The sequence below is a fragment of the Homalodisca vitripennis genome, unplaced genomic scaffold (assembly GCF_021130785.1).
Source record: "Homalodisca vitripennis isolate AUS2020 unplaced genomic scaffold, UT_GWSS_2.1 ScUCBcl_889;HRSCAF=3799, whole genome shotgun sequence".
Taxonomy (NCBI): Eukaryota; Metazoa; Arthropoda; class Insecta; order Hemiptera; family Cicadellidae; genus Homalodisca; species Homalodisca vitripennis.
Window position 1 is genome coordinate 172429 of NW_025777047.1, and position 17765 is coordinate 190193.

General features: G+C 33.0%; 1 protein-coding gene across 1 annotated transcript; it reads left to right on the forward strand.

Moving 5' to 3' along the window:
• The first annotated feature begins 7465 nt into the window (after nt 1–7465).
• LOC124371098 lies at nt 7466–10675 on the forward strand. The gene is made up of 5 exons (XM_046829411.1): nt 7466–7979; nt 8139–8270; nt 9019–9192; nt 9755–9989; nt 10626–10675. Exons 1-5 carry the CDS (start codon nt 7875–7877, stop codon nt 10673–10675), a joined length of 696 nt encoding a protein of 231 aa, XP_046685367.1. The 5' UTR covers nt 7466–7874.
• The last annotated feature ends 7090 nt before the right edge of the window (nt 10676–17765 follow it).

The following is a 17765-nucleotide window of genomic DNA, read 5'->3' on the forward strand; positions in this document are numbered from 1 at the left end:
AAATATAGCAAAAGAGCATATTCACGTCTGTGATGGATAAGCATTAGTGTAATAAATTGCTTTTGTGAAATTCTTAACTTGACTATGTAAAATTTAAAATTTCCACCTCAACATCGTATACACATAGAGGGTCCCTCTACCAACCTTGCTCGTCTCCTTCTTCGTTTTGCTCCTCAGCCAGAAACTTCTCCTTCCACGTCGGCCATGAGATTCCCTTTTTGATCAGAATGGCTTGGCATTAATTTATTTGTTTAACTTTTTTTATTACTCCGCATTGCAAATTACAATTAGAGCCACATACCTAATTATTTTCGTCACGAATATAAGAAAGGGAGATGATTGTTTAGAAACAATTTTACGCACACAATTTTTGGTAGTCTGTATACTCCCTAATTATTACTTCTTGTTTTATAGAAGAGATCACTGGTAACACTTTTGGTAACACTATATATATAAGGGAAGAATTTATGTCAAGTAAATTAGAAATGTATTACTGACCACTCAAATTGGGTGCTTTTTTGCAGTCTTGTTGCAAAGTACTACTCAATATTCCATACGATGTTGAGGTGGAACTTTAAAAATTTTATATAGTCACTTGAAGAATTTCACAAAATCAATTTATTACTCTAATGCTTATCCATCACAGAGGTGAATATGCTCATTTGCTATATTTTGTTATTTAAAATTATAGCCTGGCCAAATTTATTCGCCTACAATATATTACAGTATATTAAGCATGTACTGTAATATATTGTAGTCGAGCAAAAGGAGACAAACACAAGACATGATATAAAAATATATTTACACTTTTGGAAACACTAACGTAAAGGAGAAGGATGAGGCGTAAAATTGTAAGAATTGTTAGTGACAACAATTATGTTTGGTTCAGCTGATCGTAAATAGTCGATAACACAAGAGAACCTTAATAAAACAGTAGAACTGACAGTGTGATAATGTCCATGTTTCCCAATGTCCACTTAATAATAACACTGACTAGATGAAAAGATGACACTCGTCACAGTGCTTGTTCTATGATAAAACTTATCACTGTGACCTAATGAAAGTACCATTAATACAATGCGATCAAAGTGGCTCAGTGGTAACGTTCTCGCCTCACAAGGCGTTGTTCTCGTCATCTTCTAAGGAAAGGGAGATGATTGTTTAGAAACAATTTTACGCACACAATTTTTGGTAGTCTGTATACTCCTTAATTATTACTTCTTGTTTTATAGAAAAGACCACTGGTACCACTTTTGCTATAATATACAGTATATATATAGCAAGACTGCAAAAAAGCACCCAATTTGAGTGGTCAGTTATACATTTCTAATTTACTTGACATAAATTCTTCCCTTTAGAGCCTAATATTAGAAGATGGAAAAAGCAATTGAGAATTAAGATCAAGATCGAGATTATAAATTAATGCAGAATCCTCTGATCAATAGGCCAATAAGGATAAAAGAGTTTGGTAACAACAAAAAAGAATAAACGATATTTTAGTAATAAAAGATAACAAATTAATTCTTTTTTTTCCAAAGACTCGTATAAAATCCGTCTACTTAAGTTCAAGGATTATTGTCCAATTTAACTCATGTTAATAAATTTATTCTTTATTTTATTATAATTTCAGTATAATTTTATAGTATTTCAGTAAATGTATTCAAAAAATTGATTATTACTGTGTTGATTATGAACATATGTTTTCTTTAATGTGTGTGAATACAACCATTATTTTACTTATATATTTATATAATATATACTCGTATTTGATATCAAGCATCTAAACAGGTTAACATCACCAAAAAGAGACATACAAATCAGGAAGTTCGAAAAGCAAAAGGAGACAAACACAAGACATGATATAAAAATATATTACAATTTTGGAAACACTAACGTAAAGGAAAAGGATGGGGCTTAAATTGTAAGAATTGTTAGTGATAACCATTATGTTTGGATCAGCTGTCGTAAATAGTCGATAACACAAGAGAACCTTAATAAAACAGTAGAACTGACAGTGTGATAGTGTCCATGTTTCCCAATGTCCACTTAATAATAACACTGACTAGATGAAAAGATGACAATCGTCACAGTGCGTGTTCTATGATAAAACTTATCACTGTGACCTAATGAAAGTACCATTAATACAATGCGATCAAAGTGGCTCAGTGGTAACGTTCTCGCCTCACAAGGCGTTGTTCTCGTCTCTCTAGGTTGGTAGTGGGTCCCTCTACCAACCTTGCTCGTCTCCTTCTTCGTTCTGCTCCTCAGCCACAAATTTCTCCTTCCACGTCGGTCATGAGATTCCCTTTTTGATCAGGATGGCTTATCATTAATTAATTTGTTTAACTTTTTTTTAATACACCGCATTGCAAATTACAATTAGACCCTTATAACTAATTATTTACGTCACGAATATAAGACAGGGAGATGATTGTTTAGAAACAATTTTACGCACACAAGTTTTGGTAGTCTGTATACTCCTTAATTATTACTTCTTGTTTTATAGAAAAGACCACTGGTGCCACTTTTGCTATAATATATATAGCAAGACTGCAAAAAAGCACCCAATTTGAGTGGTCAGTTATACATTTCTAATTTACTTGACATAAATTCTTCCCTTTAGAGCCTAATATTAGAAAATGGAAAAAGCAATTGAGAATTAAGATCAAGATCGAGATTAGAAATTAATGCAGAATCCTCTGATCCATAGGCCAATAAGGATAAAAGAGTTTGGTAACAACAAAAAAGAATAAACTATATTTTAGTAATAAAAGATAACAAATTAATTCTTTTTTTTCCAAAGACTCGTATAAAATCCGTCTACTTAAGTTCAAGGATTATTGTCCAATTTAACTCATGTTAATAAATTTATTCTTTATTTTATTATAATTTCAGTATAATTTCATAGCATTTCAGTAAATGTATTCAAAAATTTGATTATTACTGTGTAGATTATGAACATATGTTTTCTTTAATGTGTGTGAATACAACCATTATTTTACTTATATATTTATATAATATATACTCGTATTTGATATCAAGCATCTAAACAGGTTAACATCACCAAAAAGAGACATACAAATCAAGAAGTTCGAAAAGCAAAAGGAGACAAACACAAGACATGATATAAAAATATATTTACACTTTTGGAAACACTAACGTAAAGGAGAAGGATGAGGCGTAAAATTGTAAGAATTGTTAGTGACAACAATTATGTTTGGTTCAGCTGATCGTAAATAGTCGATAACACAAGAGAACCTTAATAAAACAGTAGAACTGACGGTGTGATAATGTCCATATGATTCCCAATGTCCATTTAATAACAACACTCACTAGATGAAAAGATGACACTCGTCACAGTGCTTGTTCTATGATAAAACTTATCACTGTGACCTAATGAAAGTACCATTAATACACTGCGATCAAAGGGGCTCAGTGGTACCGTTCTCGCCTCACAAGGCGTTGTTCTCGTCTCTCTAGGTTGGTAGAGGGTCCCTCTACCAACTTTGCTCGTCTCCTTCTTCGTTCTGCTCCTCAGCCAGAAACTTCTCCTTCCACGTCGGTCATGAGATTCCCTTTTTGATCAGGATGGCTCGTCATTAATTAATTTGTTTAACTTTTTTTATTACACCGCATTGCAAATTACAATTAGAGCCACATACCTAATTATTTACGTCAAGAATATAAGAAAGGGAGATGATTGTTTAGAAACAATTTTACGCACACAATTTTTGGTAGTCTGTATACTCCCTAATTATTACTTCTTGTTTTATATAAAAGACCACTGGTACCACATTTGCTATATATATATATATATATATATATATTCTTCCCTTATATATATATATATATATATAAACTGTAATATACTGTAGGCGAATAAATTTGGGCAGGCTATAATTTTAAATGACAAAATATGGCAAAAGAGCATATTCACGTCTGTGATGGATAAGCATTAGTGTAATAAATTGCTTTTGTGAAATTCTTAACTTGACTATGTAAAATTTAAAAGTTCCACCTCAACATCGTATACACATAGAGGGTCCCTCTACCAACCTTGCTCGTCTCCTTCTTCGTTTTGCTCCTCAGCCAGAAACTTCTCCTTCCATGTCGGCCATGAGATTCCCTTTTTGAAGGGAGATGATTGTTTAGAAACAATTTTACGCACACAATTTTTGGTAGTCTGTATACTCCTTAATTATTACTTCTTGTTTTATAGAAAAGACCACTGGTAACACTTTTGCTATATATATATATAAGGGAAGAATTTATGTCAAGTAAATTAGAAATGTATTACTGACCACTCAAATTGGGTGCTTTTTTGCAGTCTTGTTGCAAAGTACTACTCAATATTGTATGCGATGTTGACGTGGAACTTTTAAATTTTATATAGTCACATGAAGAATTTCAAAAAATCAATTTATTATACTAATGCTTATCCATCACAGAGGTGAATATGCTCATTTGCTATATTTTGTCATTTAAAAATTATAGCCTGCCCAAATTTATTCGCCTACAATATATTACAGTTTATATACATATATATTTGTCATTAATTAATTTGTTTGACTTTATTTTATTACACCGCATTGCAAATTACAGTTAGAGCCTCATAACTAATTATTTACGTCACGAATATAAGAAAGGGAGATGATTGTTTAGGAACAATTTTACGCACACAATTTTTGGTAGTCTGTATACTCCTTAATTATTACTTCTTGTTTTATAGAAAAGACCACTGGTACCACTTTTGCTACATATATATACAGGGTTTTCATAAATGAATGGTGCAATTTTGAATGCTTATAAACAATTTGCTATGCAAGGTAGAAAAATATGATTGGCACCTCTGAATTCTTTAGCTCAATTAGTTTTATTGCTGTAATGTCAATATGGTGTATTTCAACAAGATGGTGCGCCACCCCATTATAAGGACTTTTTTCGTGATGCTTTGAATGACAAGTTTGGACAAAGATGGATAGGTCGAGGTGGCCCAATAGCATGGTCTCCTAGAAGCCCGGATTTGACTCCATGCGATTTTCTATTTGTGGGGATACGTGAAAAACATTGTTTATTCTCAGAAGATCCGTGATTGAGCTCATTTAAAGGAAAGTATTTATGAGGCAGTATCATCGATTACAAGAGACACGCTGCACAGTGTATGGGCCGAGATCGACCATAGATTCGATGTCTGCTGAGCTAAATATAAATATTTTTAATGTACTTCGCACGGTTCTCTTTTTATTTTATCTTTAAATTGTACCATTAATTTATGAAAACCCTGTATATATATAAACTGTAATATATTGTAGGCGAATAAATTTGGGCAGGCTATAATTTTAAATGACAAAATATAGCAAATGAGCTTATTTACCTCTGTGATGGATAAGCATTAGTGTAATAAATTGCTTTTGTGAAATTCTTAACTTGACTATATAAAATTTAAAAGTTCCACGTCAACATCGCATACAATATTGAGTAGTACTTTGCAACAAAACTGCAAAAAAGTACCCAATTTGAGTGGTCAGTAATACATTTCTAATTTACTTGACATAAATTCTTCCCTTTATAGCCTTATATTAGAAGATGGAAAAAGCAATTGAGAATTAAGATCAAGATCGAGATTAGAAGATAATACAGAATCCTCTGTTCCATAAGCCAATAAGGATAAAAGAGTTTGATTAACAACAAAAAAGAATAAACGATATTTTAGATTACTATACAATACTATACTATACAAATTAATTCTTTTTTTTCCAAAGACTCGTATAAAATCCGTCTACTTAAATTCAAGGATTATTGTCCAATTTAACTCATGTTAATAAATTTATTCTTTATTTTATTATAATTTCATAGTATTTCAGTAAATGTATTCAAAAATTTGATTATTACTGTGTAGATTATGAACATATGTTTTCTTTAATGTGTGTGAATACAACCATTATTTTACTTATATATTTATATAATATATACTCGTATTTGATATCAAGCATCTAAACAGGTTAACAAAACCAAAAAGAGACATACAAATAAGGAAGTTCGAAAAGCAAAAGGAGACAAACAAAAGACATGATATAAAAATATATTTACACTTTTGGAAACACTAACGTAAAGGAGAAGGATGAGGCGTAAAATTGTAAGAATTGTTAGTGACAACAATTATGTTTGGTTCAGCTGATCGTAAATAGTCGATAACACAAGAGAACCTTAATAAAACAGTAGAACTGACGGTGTGATAATGTCCATAAGTTTCCCAATGTCCACTTAATAATAACACTGACTAGATGAAAAGATGACACTCGTCACAGTGCGTGTTCTATGATAAAACTTATCACTGTGACCTAATGAAAGTACCATTAATACACTGCGATCAAAGTGGCTCAGTGGTATCGTTCTCGCCTCACAAAGCGTTGTTCTCGTCTCTCTAGGTTGGTAGAGGGTACCTCTACCAACCTTGCTCGTCTCCTTCTTCGTTTTGCTCCTCAGCCAGACACTTCTCCTTCCACGTCGGCCATGAGATTCCCTTTTTGATCAGGATTGCTTGGCATTAATTTATTTGTTTAACCTTTTTTATTACACCGCATTGCAAATTACAATTAGAGCCACATACCTAATTATTTTCGTCACGAATATAAGAAAGAGAGATGATTGTTTAGAAACAATTTTACGCACACAATTTTTGGTAGTCTGTATACTCCCTAATTATTACTTCTTGTTTTATATAAAAGACCACTGGTACCACATTTGCTATATATATATATTCTTCCCTTATATATATATAAACTGTAATATACTGTAGGCGAATAAATTTGGACAGGCTATAATTTTAAATGACAAAATATGGCAAAAGAGCATATTCACGTCTGTGATGGATAAGCATTAGTGTAATAAATTGCTTTTGTGAAATTCTTAACTTGACTATGTAAAATTTAAAAGTTCCACCTCAACATCGTATACACATAGAGGGTCCCTCTACCAACCTTGCTCGTCTCCTTCTTCGTTTTGCTCCTCAGCCAGACACTTCTCCTTCCATGTCGGCCATGAGATTCCCTTTTTGAAGGGAGATGATTGTTTAGAAACAATTTTACGCACACAATTTTTGGTAGTCTGTATACTCCTTAATTATTACTTCTTGTTTTATAGAAAAGACCACTGGTAACACTTTTGCTATATATATATAAGGGAAGAATTTATGTCAAGTAAATTAGAAATGTATTACTGACCACTCAAATTGGGTGCTTTTTTGCAGTCTTGTTGCAAAGTACTACTCAATATTGTATGCGATGTTGACGTGAAACTTTTAAATTTTATATAGTCACGTGAAGAATTTCAAAAAATCAATTTATTATACTAATGCTTATCCATCACAGAGGTGAATATGCTCTTTTGCCATATTTTGTCATTTAAAATTATAGCCTGCCCAAATTTATTCGCCTACAATATATTACAGTTTATATATGGACCTATATATGCATAATGGAACCAACCAACAATTTTTGGGAAATTGAGATATCACCGCCATCTTGAAGAGCTTGAAAGAATTTATACCCTGATTTTTTTACTTTAACTGGCTTTGAAACTACAAATGCAAAAAAAAATCATGAAAAAACATCAAATGCTGTATGTCGGATTCAATATTATGAATAAGGGAACCAAGTGGCTTGGTTCTTTGTTTCAAAATTCAGAGACTGGTTTTGTAATATGCATAACAGAACCAACCAACTTGATTCTCTTTGTTGTGTAGTCTTCATCTTGATCAGCTGTTTTGCATACAGGAACCAAGTTTGAAGTTAGATAAACCTGCTTGCAATACAATAATAATAGAGTAACATAAATGATTGTTTTATGTCTGTATTGTGTCTAAGTGTTACAAAATGGATATAAAGAGAAGAACTTTGTTAATTATGGAAATGGCAAAAGTTCAAACCCCTGATTCTTCTGAACCAGATCATGAGCCTACGTTATTGGAAACTGATCAGGTAAGCACATAATTTTTAGGTTAAATAATAGGTTTTTGAGCCTTGACTAATAATTACTTATATTTATAATGAAATATTGTAATAATAATAAATATACATTAAAATAAGATGAAATTAATATTTTCCAGTAAAATAAATAATTAATTGCCTTTGTTTCAGGAGTCGACAAATATACAACAAGAGCATAGCTATGTCTGCAATGATAGTCCTATATCACATAAACCTACACAGAATGAAGGAGAAAACGGTGTAGATCTCAATGAAATGTTGGAAAATAACATGCCTGATTTGGTAAGTTTAGATTTGGTATAAACTTATCTGAAGGACAGATACAAATTTATTTCGAACATAACCTAGCCTATAACAATAGCTAACAAACTGGCAAAAGTTTAGGGTAGTGGTGTTAATGGCAGAAAGATTTTTTCTACACATTACTTGCAGTATTACGTACCAAAAACTGGCCTAGCCTTTATTTATGAACTTTTGGTATATATGCAGCAGTTGGTACTTGTGGAAAAATCAATATTTTTTACTAATTTCCATGTAAAATTACTTGCTGAACATGAATATGACGGTCTTTTTTGTCAGAAAAGTCGTTAAATGTTCCAAGGCAGCAGATTACAATCATTGAAATCTGTACTTTAAGTAGCATTTAAGTGAATTTAACAGCGTTTCCGACAAAAAAGACCATTATAATCGTGTTCAGCAAGTAATTTTACATGGAAAAATGTTTTAAAAATATATATTTTTCCACAAGTACCAACTGCTGCATAGTTACCAAACTTTTTGTTTGGTATTGGATTTTTTAGTTCAATACTAGGCCTAAATTAAATACTAAATAAAAGGTTTCAAAATATCGCCTATTTGCTAATTTTTTCGATTGTCAGCGTGCAAAGCTGTTAGGTTATATTATTATAATTAGGATTGGTAAGCTACTATTCATGTTCATGACTATCTTATTTAGAAATTATGCCAAAAATGACAAAATACTTCTTTTAATCTGAACTACTTCAATTTACAACTTTATGTTCTGTTCTAGGATACAAGCTACCTGGATATTTCAAAAATGGAAATTGTGTACGACTTTCCAAATATTTCATTTGATACCAGCAAATCACAAGAACCTAGTCTAACAGATTCAATATTAGATGATGGTGATAGTGTTCAATTATCTGGTGCTATTGAAATTACAGATAATATTGGAAGAATGATGGTAGAAAAATGGAACTAACCATGCACCAGATGATCTTAACTCTTTTCATATTGTTCCTCATCTGGAAATGGAAGAGCATGAGGTAAGAAAAAGGAATACAAATTTTAACATACATAAATTCTTTTCAGGTCCGTAAAAAATCTTCCAGTTATCTGGTAGAGATCTCTTAATGTCTTAAAATTATTGATCGTTTGTAACATATCTTTGCTCCGGCTCTTAGGCTATGGTACTGTCAATGTTGTATTTTATGAATAGATCATAACCAGAAAATCAGTCGGCTGTACTACTAACTCAACTAAAGATTTTTATTTTAAAGATGTTATGTCTAAAATAAATGGTTGAAAATGAATATTTATTAAAGTATACTTTATACCCAAGTAATATTTTTACTCAAGTTTTACTGAAATGTGTTTAAAGAAAACTCATTCATTCTCCCAGCATGTGATTGAGCATCCAAGTAATTAAATCCATGATCTCTTAAACTTAAGTCCAAGACACTAACCATTAGACTAGCAAACTGCCTATTATGACCCTGAAGCTAATAATCTGTTTTTTTTTTCAGAGTATGCAAGATGATGACCCACTAATTACTGGAAATCAAAATAATTTAATTAATGTTGGTGAACTAAATACTGAAGAACCGAACATTGAGGATCAAGTAGTCGAAGTAATTGCTGAACCCCAGATTGATAACAACAGAGCAGAAGTAGTAGACGAAACGCCTAGCATAACAGATGATAGCTCTTCTACTGGTTCTGATTTTGAAGAAATTGACAGTTCAGGAAGACCAAAGAAAGGTAGGAAGAGAAAGTATGCACATCAATCTAGAGATATCAGAAAAAAAAGGAAAAATAGTAATAAAAAATACATTTCTCAAACAGGAAAAGTTGTGTACCCTAAAAACTTCAGGGATTTTCATTGTGCTTGCAAGTGTAATGAGAAAGTGTCACTTGAAGTAAGAAAAAGCACTTTTAAGAAATTTTATGATTTGGGGGACTATAATGCCCAAAACATGTTTATTTGTGCATCAGTACAGGAAGAAAAAACAAAAAGACCAACAGTACAACTATCTAAAAGACAGTTTACAAGGAAATATACAATTAACAATACTGTTATTTGCAGGAATATGTACGTACAAACCTTAAGAGTGTCCACAAAAAGAATTAATACAGCTCTTAAAAAGCTTAAAAACGATAATGTGAAAGATGAAAGGGGGAAATGTGGTGGCAGTAACAAGATTGAAGACAAACGGATTGAAGAAGTCCGAAACCACATTAAAAGAATTCCAGCATACAAGTCCCACTACTGTAGAACGACAACAGAATCATGCTGGTTACCCCCTGATATGACATTGCCACGTATGTACAGTTTGTACAAGGCTGAAGTAGAGCATCCTGTGTCCCAATCAAAATATAATCAAATATTTTATGCAGATTTTAACCTAAAACGGAAACCACCAGAAAGACACCTGCAGTACCTGTGACACACTACATGCCCTGGAAAATTCAACTACCAGTGATATAGAGAGAGATGAAATTAAAATAAAACATGAGGCTCATCTGAAATTAGTCGAAGAAGTAAGAGCTCAGTTCAAGGACGACTTACTAACGGCAAAAACTGTTGAATCAAAACAAACGCTGTCTTTTGATCTTCAAAAAACCCTACCATTACCTCGTCTGCCGACAAATGTCATTTACTATAAACGACAAATCATGCTTTATAATCTGGGTATTCATTCGGGGAAAACTGGTAAAGGTCATTTTAATGTTTGGCTGGAGAATACTGCTGGCCGAGGTACTCAAGAGGTTGGCTCTTGTTTGAAGAGGCATATTTTGGAAAATTGTCCTGGGATTAAGGAATTGACCTTGTGGTCCGATTCATGTGGGGGGCAGAACAGGAGCATAAAAATAGTTCTCCTCCTCAAACATGTCCTTAGCTTACACCCGACCTTGGAAAACATTGTCTTAAGGTACATGATTCCAGGGCATTCTTACCTTCCCAATGACGCAGAGTTTGGGGATGTCGAGTGCCACTTGAAGACACAACAGAGAATGTACACAGATTCAGATTACATAAGTGTGATGGAGAATTGTAGGAGAAAGAACAAGTTTATTGTAACAAGAATGGAAAAAGAGGACTTCTTTAGCACATCAGATTTAGAAAAGAAAATAACAAACAGGAAAGAAGATGTAGATGGAATAAAAGTTGGATGGCTTAAGTTCAGAGAAATTGAAATCTTTAAAGATAAACCTTTCTCAATATTTGTAAGGACAAGTCTAGGTGGACTGCAACAAGAAATTGATTTAACCCCTTTCAGGCCCCGAACCACAATATTTTGTGGGTTCAGTTAAAAATTTATTCTTCACAGCATAGACCTTTTTACAAGTTGTGACCCCACATCACAAGATTTTGTAGGTTCTACTGAACACAACCAGCTGGTCTGTTTGGTGCTAACAGCCTGGTGGCGAGTTTGAGAACTATTTTGTATGTTGTTGTTTATCCAAGATGACGCTGTGTGCTGACGCTGCAGGTAAATATACAAGTTTTTTACATTAAAACTAATCAAAACCAACTTAGCTTGCCTTGTTTTGGTTAAGAAAGAAATGAAGAATACAAAGATAGTAGTTAAATGATGAAACACTGTTTTTAATTATCTGTAAAATGACAGTAAAAGTTAACCTACAAAATTTTGTTTGTCTGGCCTGCAGCCCTACTTTGTTATTTTTTAAGTACTGCTACGAAAAACTAAAACTATGTTGTATACTTATTTTAATAATAACTTAAAGTTATGCAATTTGATTATACAAAGTGGTACCTAAATTGTGGTTACTCTAACATGGTATTTTCATAGGCCTAGTCCTAAAAAGTTGGTGCATTTGAAAATCTGTTGTAGGCCCAAGTAAATGTTAAAAAATTGCTAATCAAAGTGGTATCTTTTTAGGAGTTGACAATTTGTCCTTTCTCAATGACGACCAGCTATTAGAGCTTTTGGAGAACTCTGATTTGGAAGATTTTGATATTGATGAAGAAGATGTGCCACAACTGCAATTAGCTGTAGCTAATGAAATGGAAGCAGACCCACAACGGTGTCCATCACCACTGAACTCTGACATTCCACTACAAGTCCGGATGGAACAAGAAAAGCTCAGACAACGGTGGAGAATAAAACCTTGGGAAACGCCCAATTGTGGCACCCATCATTGAACTTCCAGTAAGTATTCTCGTATAGCCTACATTATTAAACTTAGGCCAGATCAAAACTTAACTTTCAAGAATCAAAGTCAAGTTCGTGCAAAGTTGTTTAGTTTGATTATTGTTGATGTTATGTCAGGTACAAATGAAAGAACTACAAAAAATGTACTGCAAAAAATATTCTTTTAGCAGACTAAGATTTGTTTTGTTGTTACAGGTGGAGGAACTTCTAGGCCCTAGTGAATACTTTGGACGGTACCTTACTGAAGAGCTGTTTGAGTTAATGGCTGTAGAGTCTAATAAGTATAGCTTGATGACTGCAGGTAAAGAGCTAAACACTTCACTATCTGAACTAAAAAAGTTTTTGGGATCCAGCTGATCATGGGTACTATAAGATACCCAAGACTTCGAATGTATACTGGGACCAAAAGTACAGACTGCCAGCTGTGGCTGATGCCATGTCGAGGAATAGGTTTTACAGAGCTAAGGCAAAACTTACATTTGGTTGATAACAATACTGTAAACAAAAAAAACAAAACAAAACAAGTTCTGGAAAGTCCAACCCATTATAGATGCTGTCAGAAACCGTTGTTTGGTATTGCCTCGCCAAACAGGAGATTACAGCATCGACGAGCAGATGATTCCATTTCTTGGTGCCTGCCCTAGTAGACAATATGTAAAAAATAAACCTAGACCAGTAGGTCTAAAAAAACTTTGTTTGCACAACATCAAGTGGTCTAGTTGTAGACTTTGAGATGTATCAAGGTAAAACCACTCCTTGGGAAGACAGTGGTTTAGGTCTTGGGGCAAATGTAATCCTGCACCTGTCCAAAACCTTGCCAGCTAATTCCCGACTTCACTATGACCGCTATTTTTCTACACTAAGTTTGCTTTGAATGCCCTTAAGGAAAAAGGTTTTTTTGGGGACAGGAACTATAATGGGTAACAGAATTGGGAAAGCAGTCCAGTTTCCAAAAGACAGTGAAATGATTCGGGGGGAATCCGTCCAAAAAGTCAGAGGGGATGAAAGTGTTTGTCTGACTAAGTGGAAAGACAACAAGACTGTGCTTATGGCTTCAAATATTTATGGGGTGGAACCAGTACACGAAGTTAAAAGGTGGGACAAAAAAGAAAAAAACTATTCAAAATGTTCATTGCCCAAACGTCGTAAAAATGTACAATGAAAAAAATGGGAGGTGTTGACATTTGCGACCAGCAGATGGAAGCATACAGGACATTTTTCCAAGACCAAAAAGTGGCCCTTAAAAGTCATCATTCATTTTATGGATCTTGGCAGCAGTGAACTCCTGGATGGAGTACAGGTCATCTGCTATAGCTAATAGTATTCCCAAAAAAAGATCAGCTAGATTTAATGAAGCTAAGACTAGCTATAGCAGAAAAGCTCATTGCCGTGCCCACTTCCAAAAGGTATCAGGAAGCAGAGGAAGAGGAGGGACCTCCTGCAAAGAAGAACTCTTTGTGCACCCCTACCTTGCAAAGAGAAACTGCAAGATGGGTTTTCGCACTGGCCCCGTGATGGACGAGCTATCCACAAATAGAAACTGCAGGGCCCCAGGCTGCAAAAGCCGAACACACGTGTCCCCGGTGCACTAAATGTAATATATATTTGTGTCTTTCTGTAAAAAACTCATGTTTCAAAGACTTTCACTGTAAATAACCATATCTGCCTTTTCTCTTCTATCTACCCTTTTTTAACTACTTTAAAACTAACTCTGATGTCATTAATTAAGCAAAATGTCAAGTCGTGAGCATTGTTTTTAGTATGCGTGTTAAAATAACATTAAGTGTGTCTGTTATATGAGTGTATAACAACATTTAATACAATACATGATGTTATTTAACTTGTTTTCTTTTTAACTTCCCATAATTAGTGCATAACAATGTGTTGCTGTTTACAAAGCATATGGTTGTTGTCTGTGCATAATGACGAGTCAGGTAAGTAGGGTTAAAACCCAGGCCACAAAATTTTGTGGGTCATAAAAAAAACCATAAAAGCATAAATAAATAAATACAAAAAAAATACAGTTTATTTATTTGGCTCATAAGAAGTAAAGTTAACAATAAATCATAGTTTATTTAAAAAAATTACAAGGCTGGGCCTGAAAGGGTTAAAGAAAAAGAAGAAGGTAGGAGCTAATACGTGCTACTTGCGATTAGCAGAAAATTTACCACTCCTATGGCCCAATGGAAAAGGGATTTCATTGCCTAAGTTAAAAGATCTCAAGTCAATCATGAGTTTAATCCCATCAGATGCGAAGGAATTTTACAAACAATTTTCCTCTGACACCAACGTACAAGATGATATTGATGGTTTCAATGCGAATCTGGATTTTGAACTAGAGGCTGAGGAAAATATCAATTAAGTGAATACAGCATTATGTTCTAGTTTTTTTAATTTGTTCTACTATAAAAATAAATACTAGTGATGACGTATGAGAGATGAAAAGATCCAACTTTCATCAACGATGTAACTGATTGTTATAACGTTTTCCACACACTAAAAAATAATACAAATAGATATTATGTAATTTTATTAGTAATAGATTTTTTAATAAAGTTATTTTTAAAATGAGGTGTATTTTTAAACCTTTAATTATTTAGATTAAACAAGATTGCAGGATAATAACAGACATTTGTATCAATTGGTTCCCTTGTGTTATAAAGCTCAAATCATATTATTTGAATTTAAGCATAAGGGAACCAACCAACAATTTCCTTAACCCTAGAACTGGCGGTCATTTCATCCTGTAGTGTCGGGCTGTTTTGGAGCTTCGCGCAAGGTTTTTTTAAAAAAATTATTAAAAATATAAAATAAAAGCAATATAAATAAGAGTATATATTTTTGTGTTCAGAATTAAACGTAGAATTGCACTATATTGTAAAATTAACCATCAAAAATTTTCTAATAAACACTTTATTTAATCAAATATAAAATTTACGAAAAATATTTCTTAAATTTGGGGGGGGACCATACCTAGCAAATGAAGTTATAGTGAGAAATATTTATAAGTGAGATAGCCATTCTGTGTCAAATTTTATCTAGTTTCAGAAAAACATAAACATTATACACATTTATGAAAGCATCATAAAGCTATAGAACAAAAAGCAGCGATGCGTATAAATTCTGAAAATCGGGTGTACACGTAAGACTTTGGTAAAACAAGTTTTGCTAATACATTTATCTATGAATACATGTTATTTTGCATATTTTATTATTTAGAATAAAATAGAATATACAGTAGTAATGAAATAATTACCATAAATTATTTTTTGAAAAGTAAAAAAAAGTTAAATTTTGCCATTATTCAAAAATTTTGCGAAAAATTTTCATTCAGCAAAATATAAAATAGTTTCTAAAGCTTGTACTATATCAAAATTTATAAATTTATGGTTTATAAGTAATAGGAAATATTATGTAGTTAGAAAACTATAAATATAACTAAAGATATTGAAAAAATATAGAATAACCCAAACAGTTATTATATATAACCAAAGAAATTACAGGAAATATATATTTTATTGTGAAAACTATCTATTTACCAAAAATAAATAGTTACTTCAGAGCTAAAAGAGTGCTATAAATAACGTTTAGTAAGTGAAAACAATAACAAACTATGTGAAATGAATTTTAGCCAAGTCATTTTGCCATAGCCTACACAAAGCCGGTAATTTCTCAAACATATTTCAGTAAATAGAAATTGATTTATTCTAAAATATATATGTTTACACTACTACGACATCAAACAACACACTACACATTAAATACGACACTAAAACACGCGTAAAACTATTAAAACTTACAAATATCCACAGCTCGGCACGAAAGTAATACAGAACGGCAGCGGCAATATGGCGGTCACAACAAACGGCGTCGCGTTTTCTTTTACGTTCAAAATAACAAGCTTGCTACGTCATAACCATAATACAAAGAGGAATAAAACTCATCTGTTCCTTAGCATTTTTCTTCCCGAATCAAATGGTGCATGAATTATATTGATACGTTACCGGAGTATATTATAAAAAGTAATTATACGAGGGAATGTTTGATCGACAAAATTTTGACGGTTAACACCACAAAAGCGGCATTAACCGACATAATTATGTCGATTAACAGTTCTAGGGTTAATATATCAACCAATATTATATTTCTTGCTGTGGTATTTTATTTAACAACTTAATAAAGCCTTTAATATGTTTATTAAACACATCTGGAATATATTTCTTTGTTACTGGGAATGGGGACCCACGCTAAACTTTTAACCTCTTTTTCTCAGTTAGACATCATTGTGGGTTGGTTCCATTATGCATACATACGTCCATATATACAGGGTTTTCATAAATTAATGGTACAATTTAAAGATAAAATAAAAAGAGAACCGTGCGAAGTACATCATACGTTTTTCCAGAAAAAAGGATTGTTACACAATCCACGTAAATGTGCGAACGGACATGAAATGAAATATTTACAAAATCGATTCCGTTGGGTTTGTAATAAAACAACGTGCCGCGAGTACAAACAATTGCGTCAAGACACATATTTCACCTGCTCAAAGTTACCTTTTCGAACAGTTCTGTTTTTCATATATTGTTGGTCACAAGAATTGACGTCGACAAAATTCTGCGAAAAAGAACTTGGTATAAATCATGGAACTGCGGTGGACTGGAACAATTACATGCGTGAAGTGACCGCGAGTCACTTGGTACAAAACCCTATTGTAATTGGCGGACCTGGCCTGACGGTTGAAATTGACGAAAGTTTATTTGCTCGCCGGAAAAATAACGTCGGTCGTGTTATTCCAGAACAGTGGGTTTTCGGTGGAATCTGTAGAGAAACTAAAGAATGTTTCTTGGTTGCCGTCGAAAATAGATCAGCCACACAATTAATTCCAATAATTAAAAACTACATTCGAAGTGGAACGACAATCATTTCAGACGAATGGAAATCATATAAACAATTTTACAAACACGGTTATGAACATTTTACTGTTACTCATAAATACAATTTTGTTGATCCGGAGACAGGTGCTCACACACAAACGGTTGAAAGTAACTGGCGGCTTGCAAAACATCGGAATAAAGTTCAGTGCGGTACGCGGCGCTCTATGATTGACTCATATTTGTGTGAATTTTTGTGGCGTCGCCGAAATCGTGATAAAGACTTATTTGAACAAATTATTAGTGATATTGTCGCCTACTGGCCTCCAGAATAAAGGTATGTGGTATTTGTTTTATTACAAAGACAGAAATAATTTTTAGAAATTGCTGACACATAACGGAAAAGATCCAAAAAGAATTTTATCAATTTTCTGTTTATATTTTTTTCTTGTAGCTTGGTCCTTTACGCACATTTTGATATATAA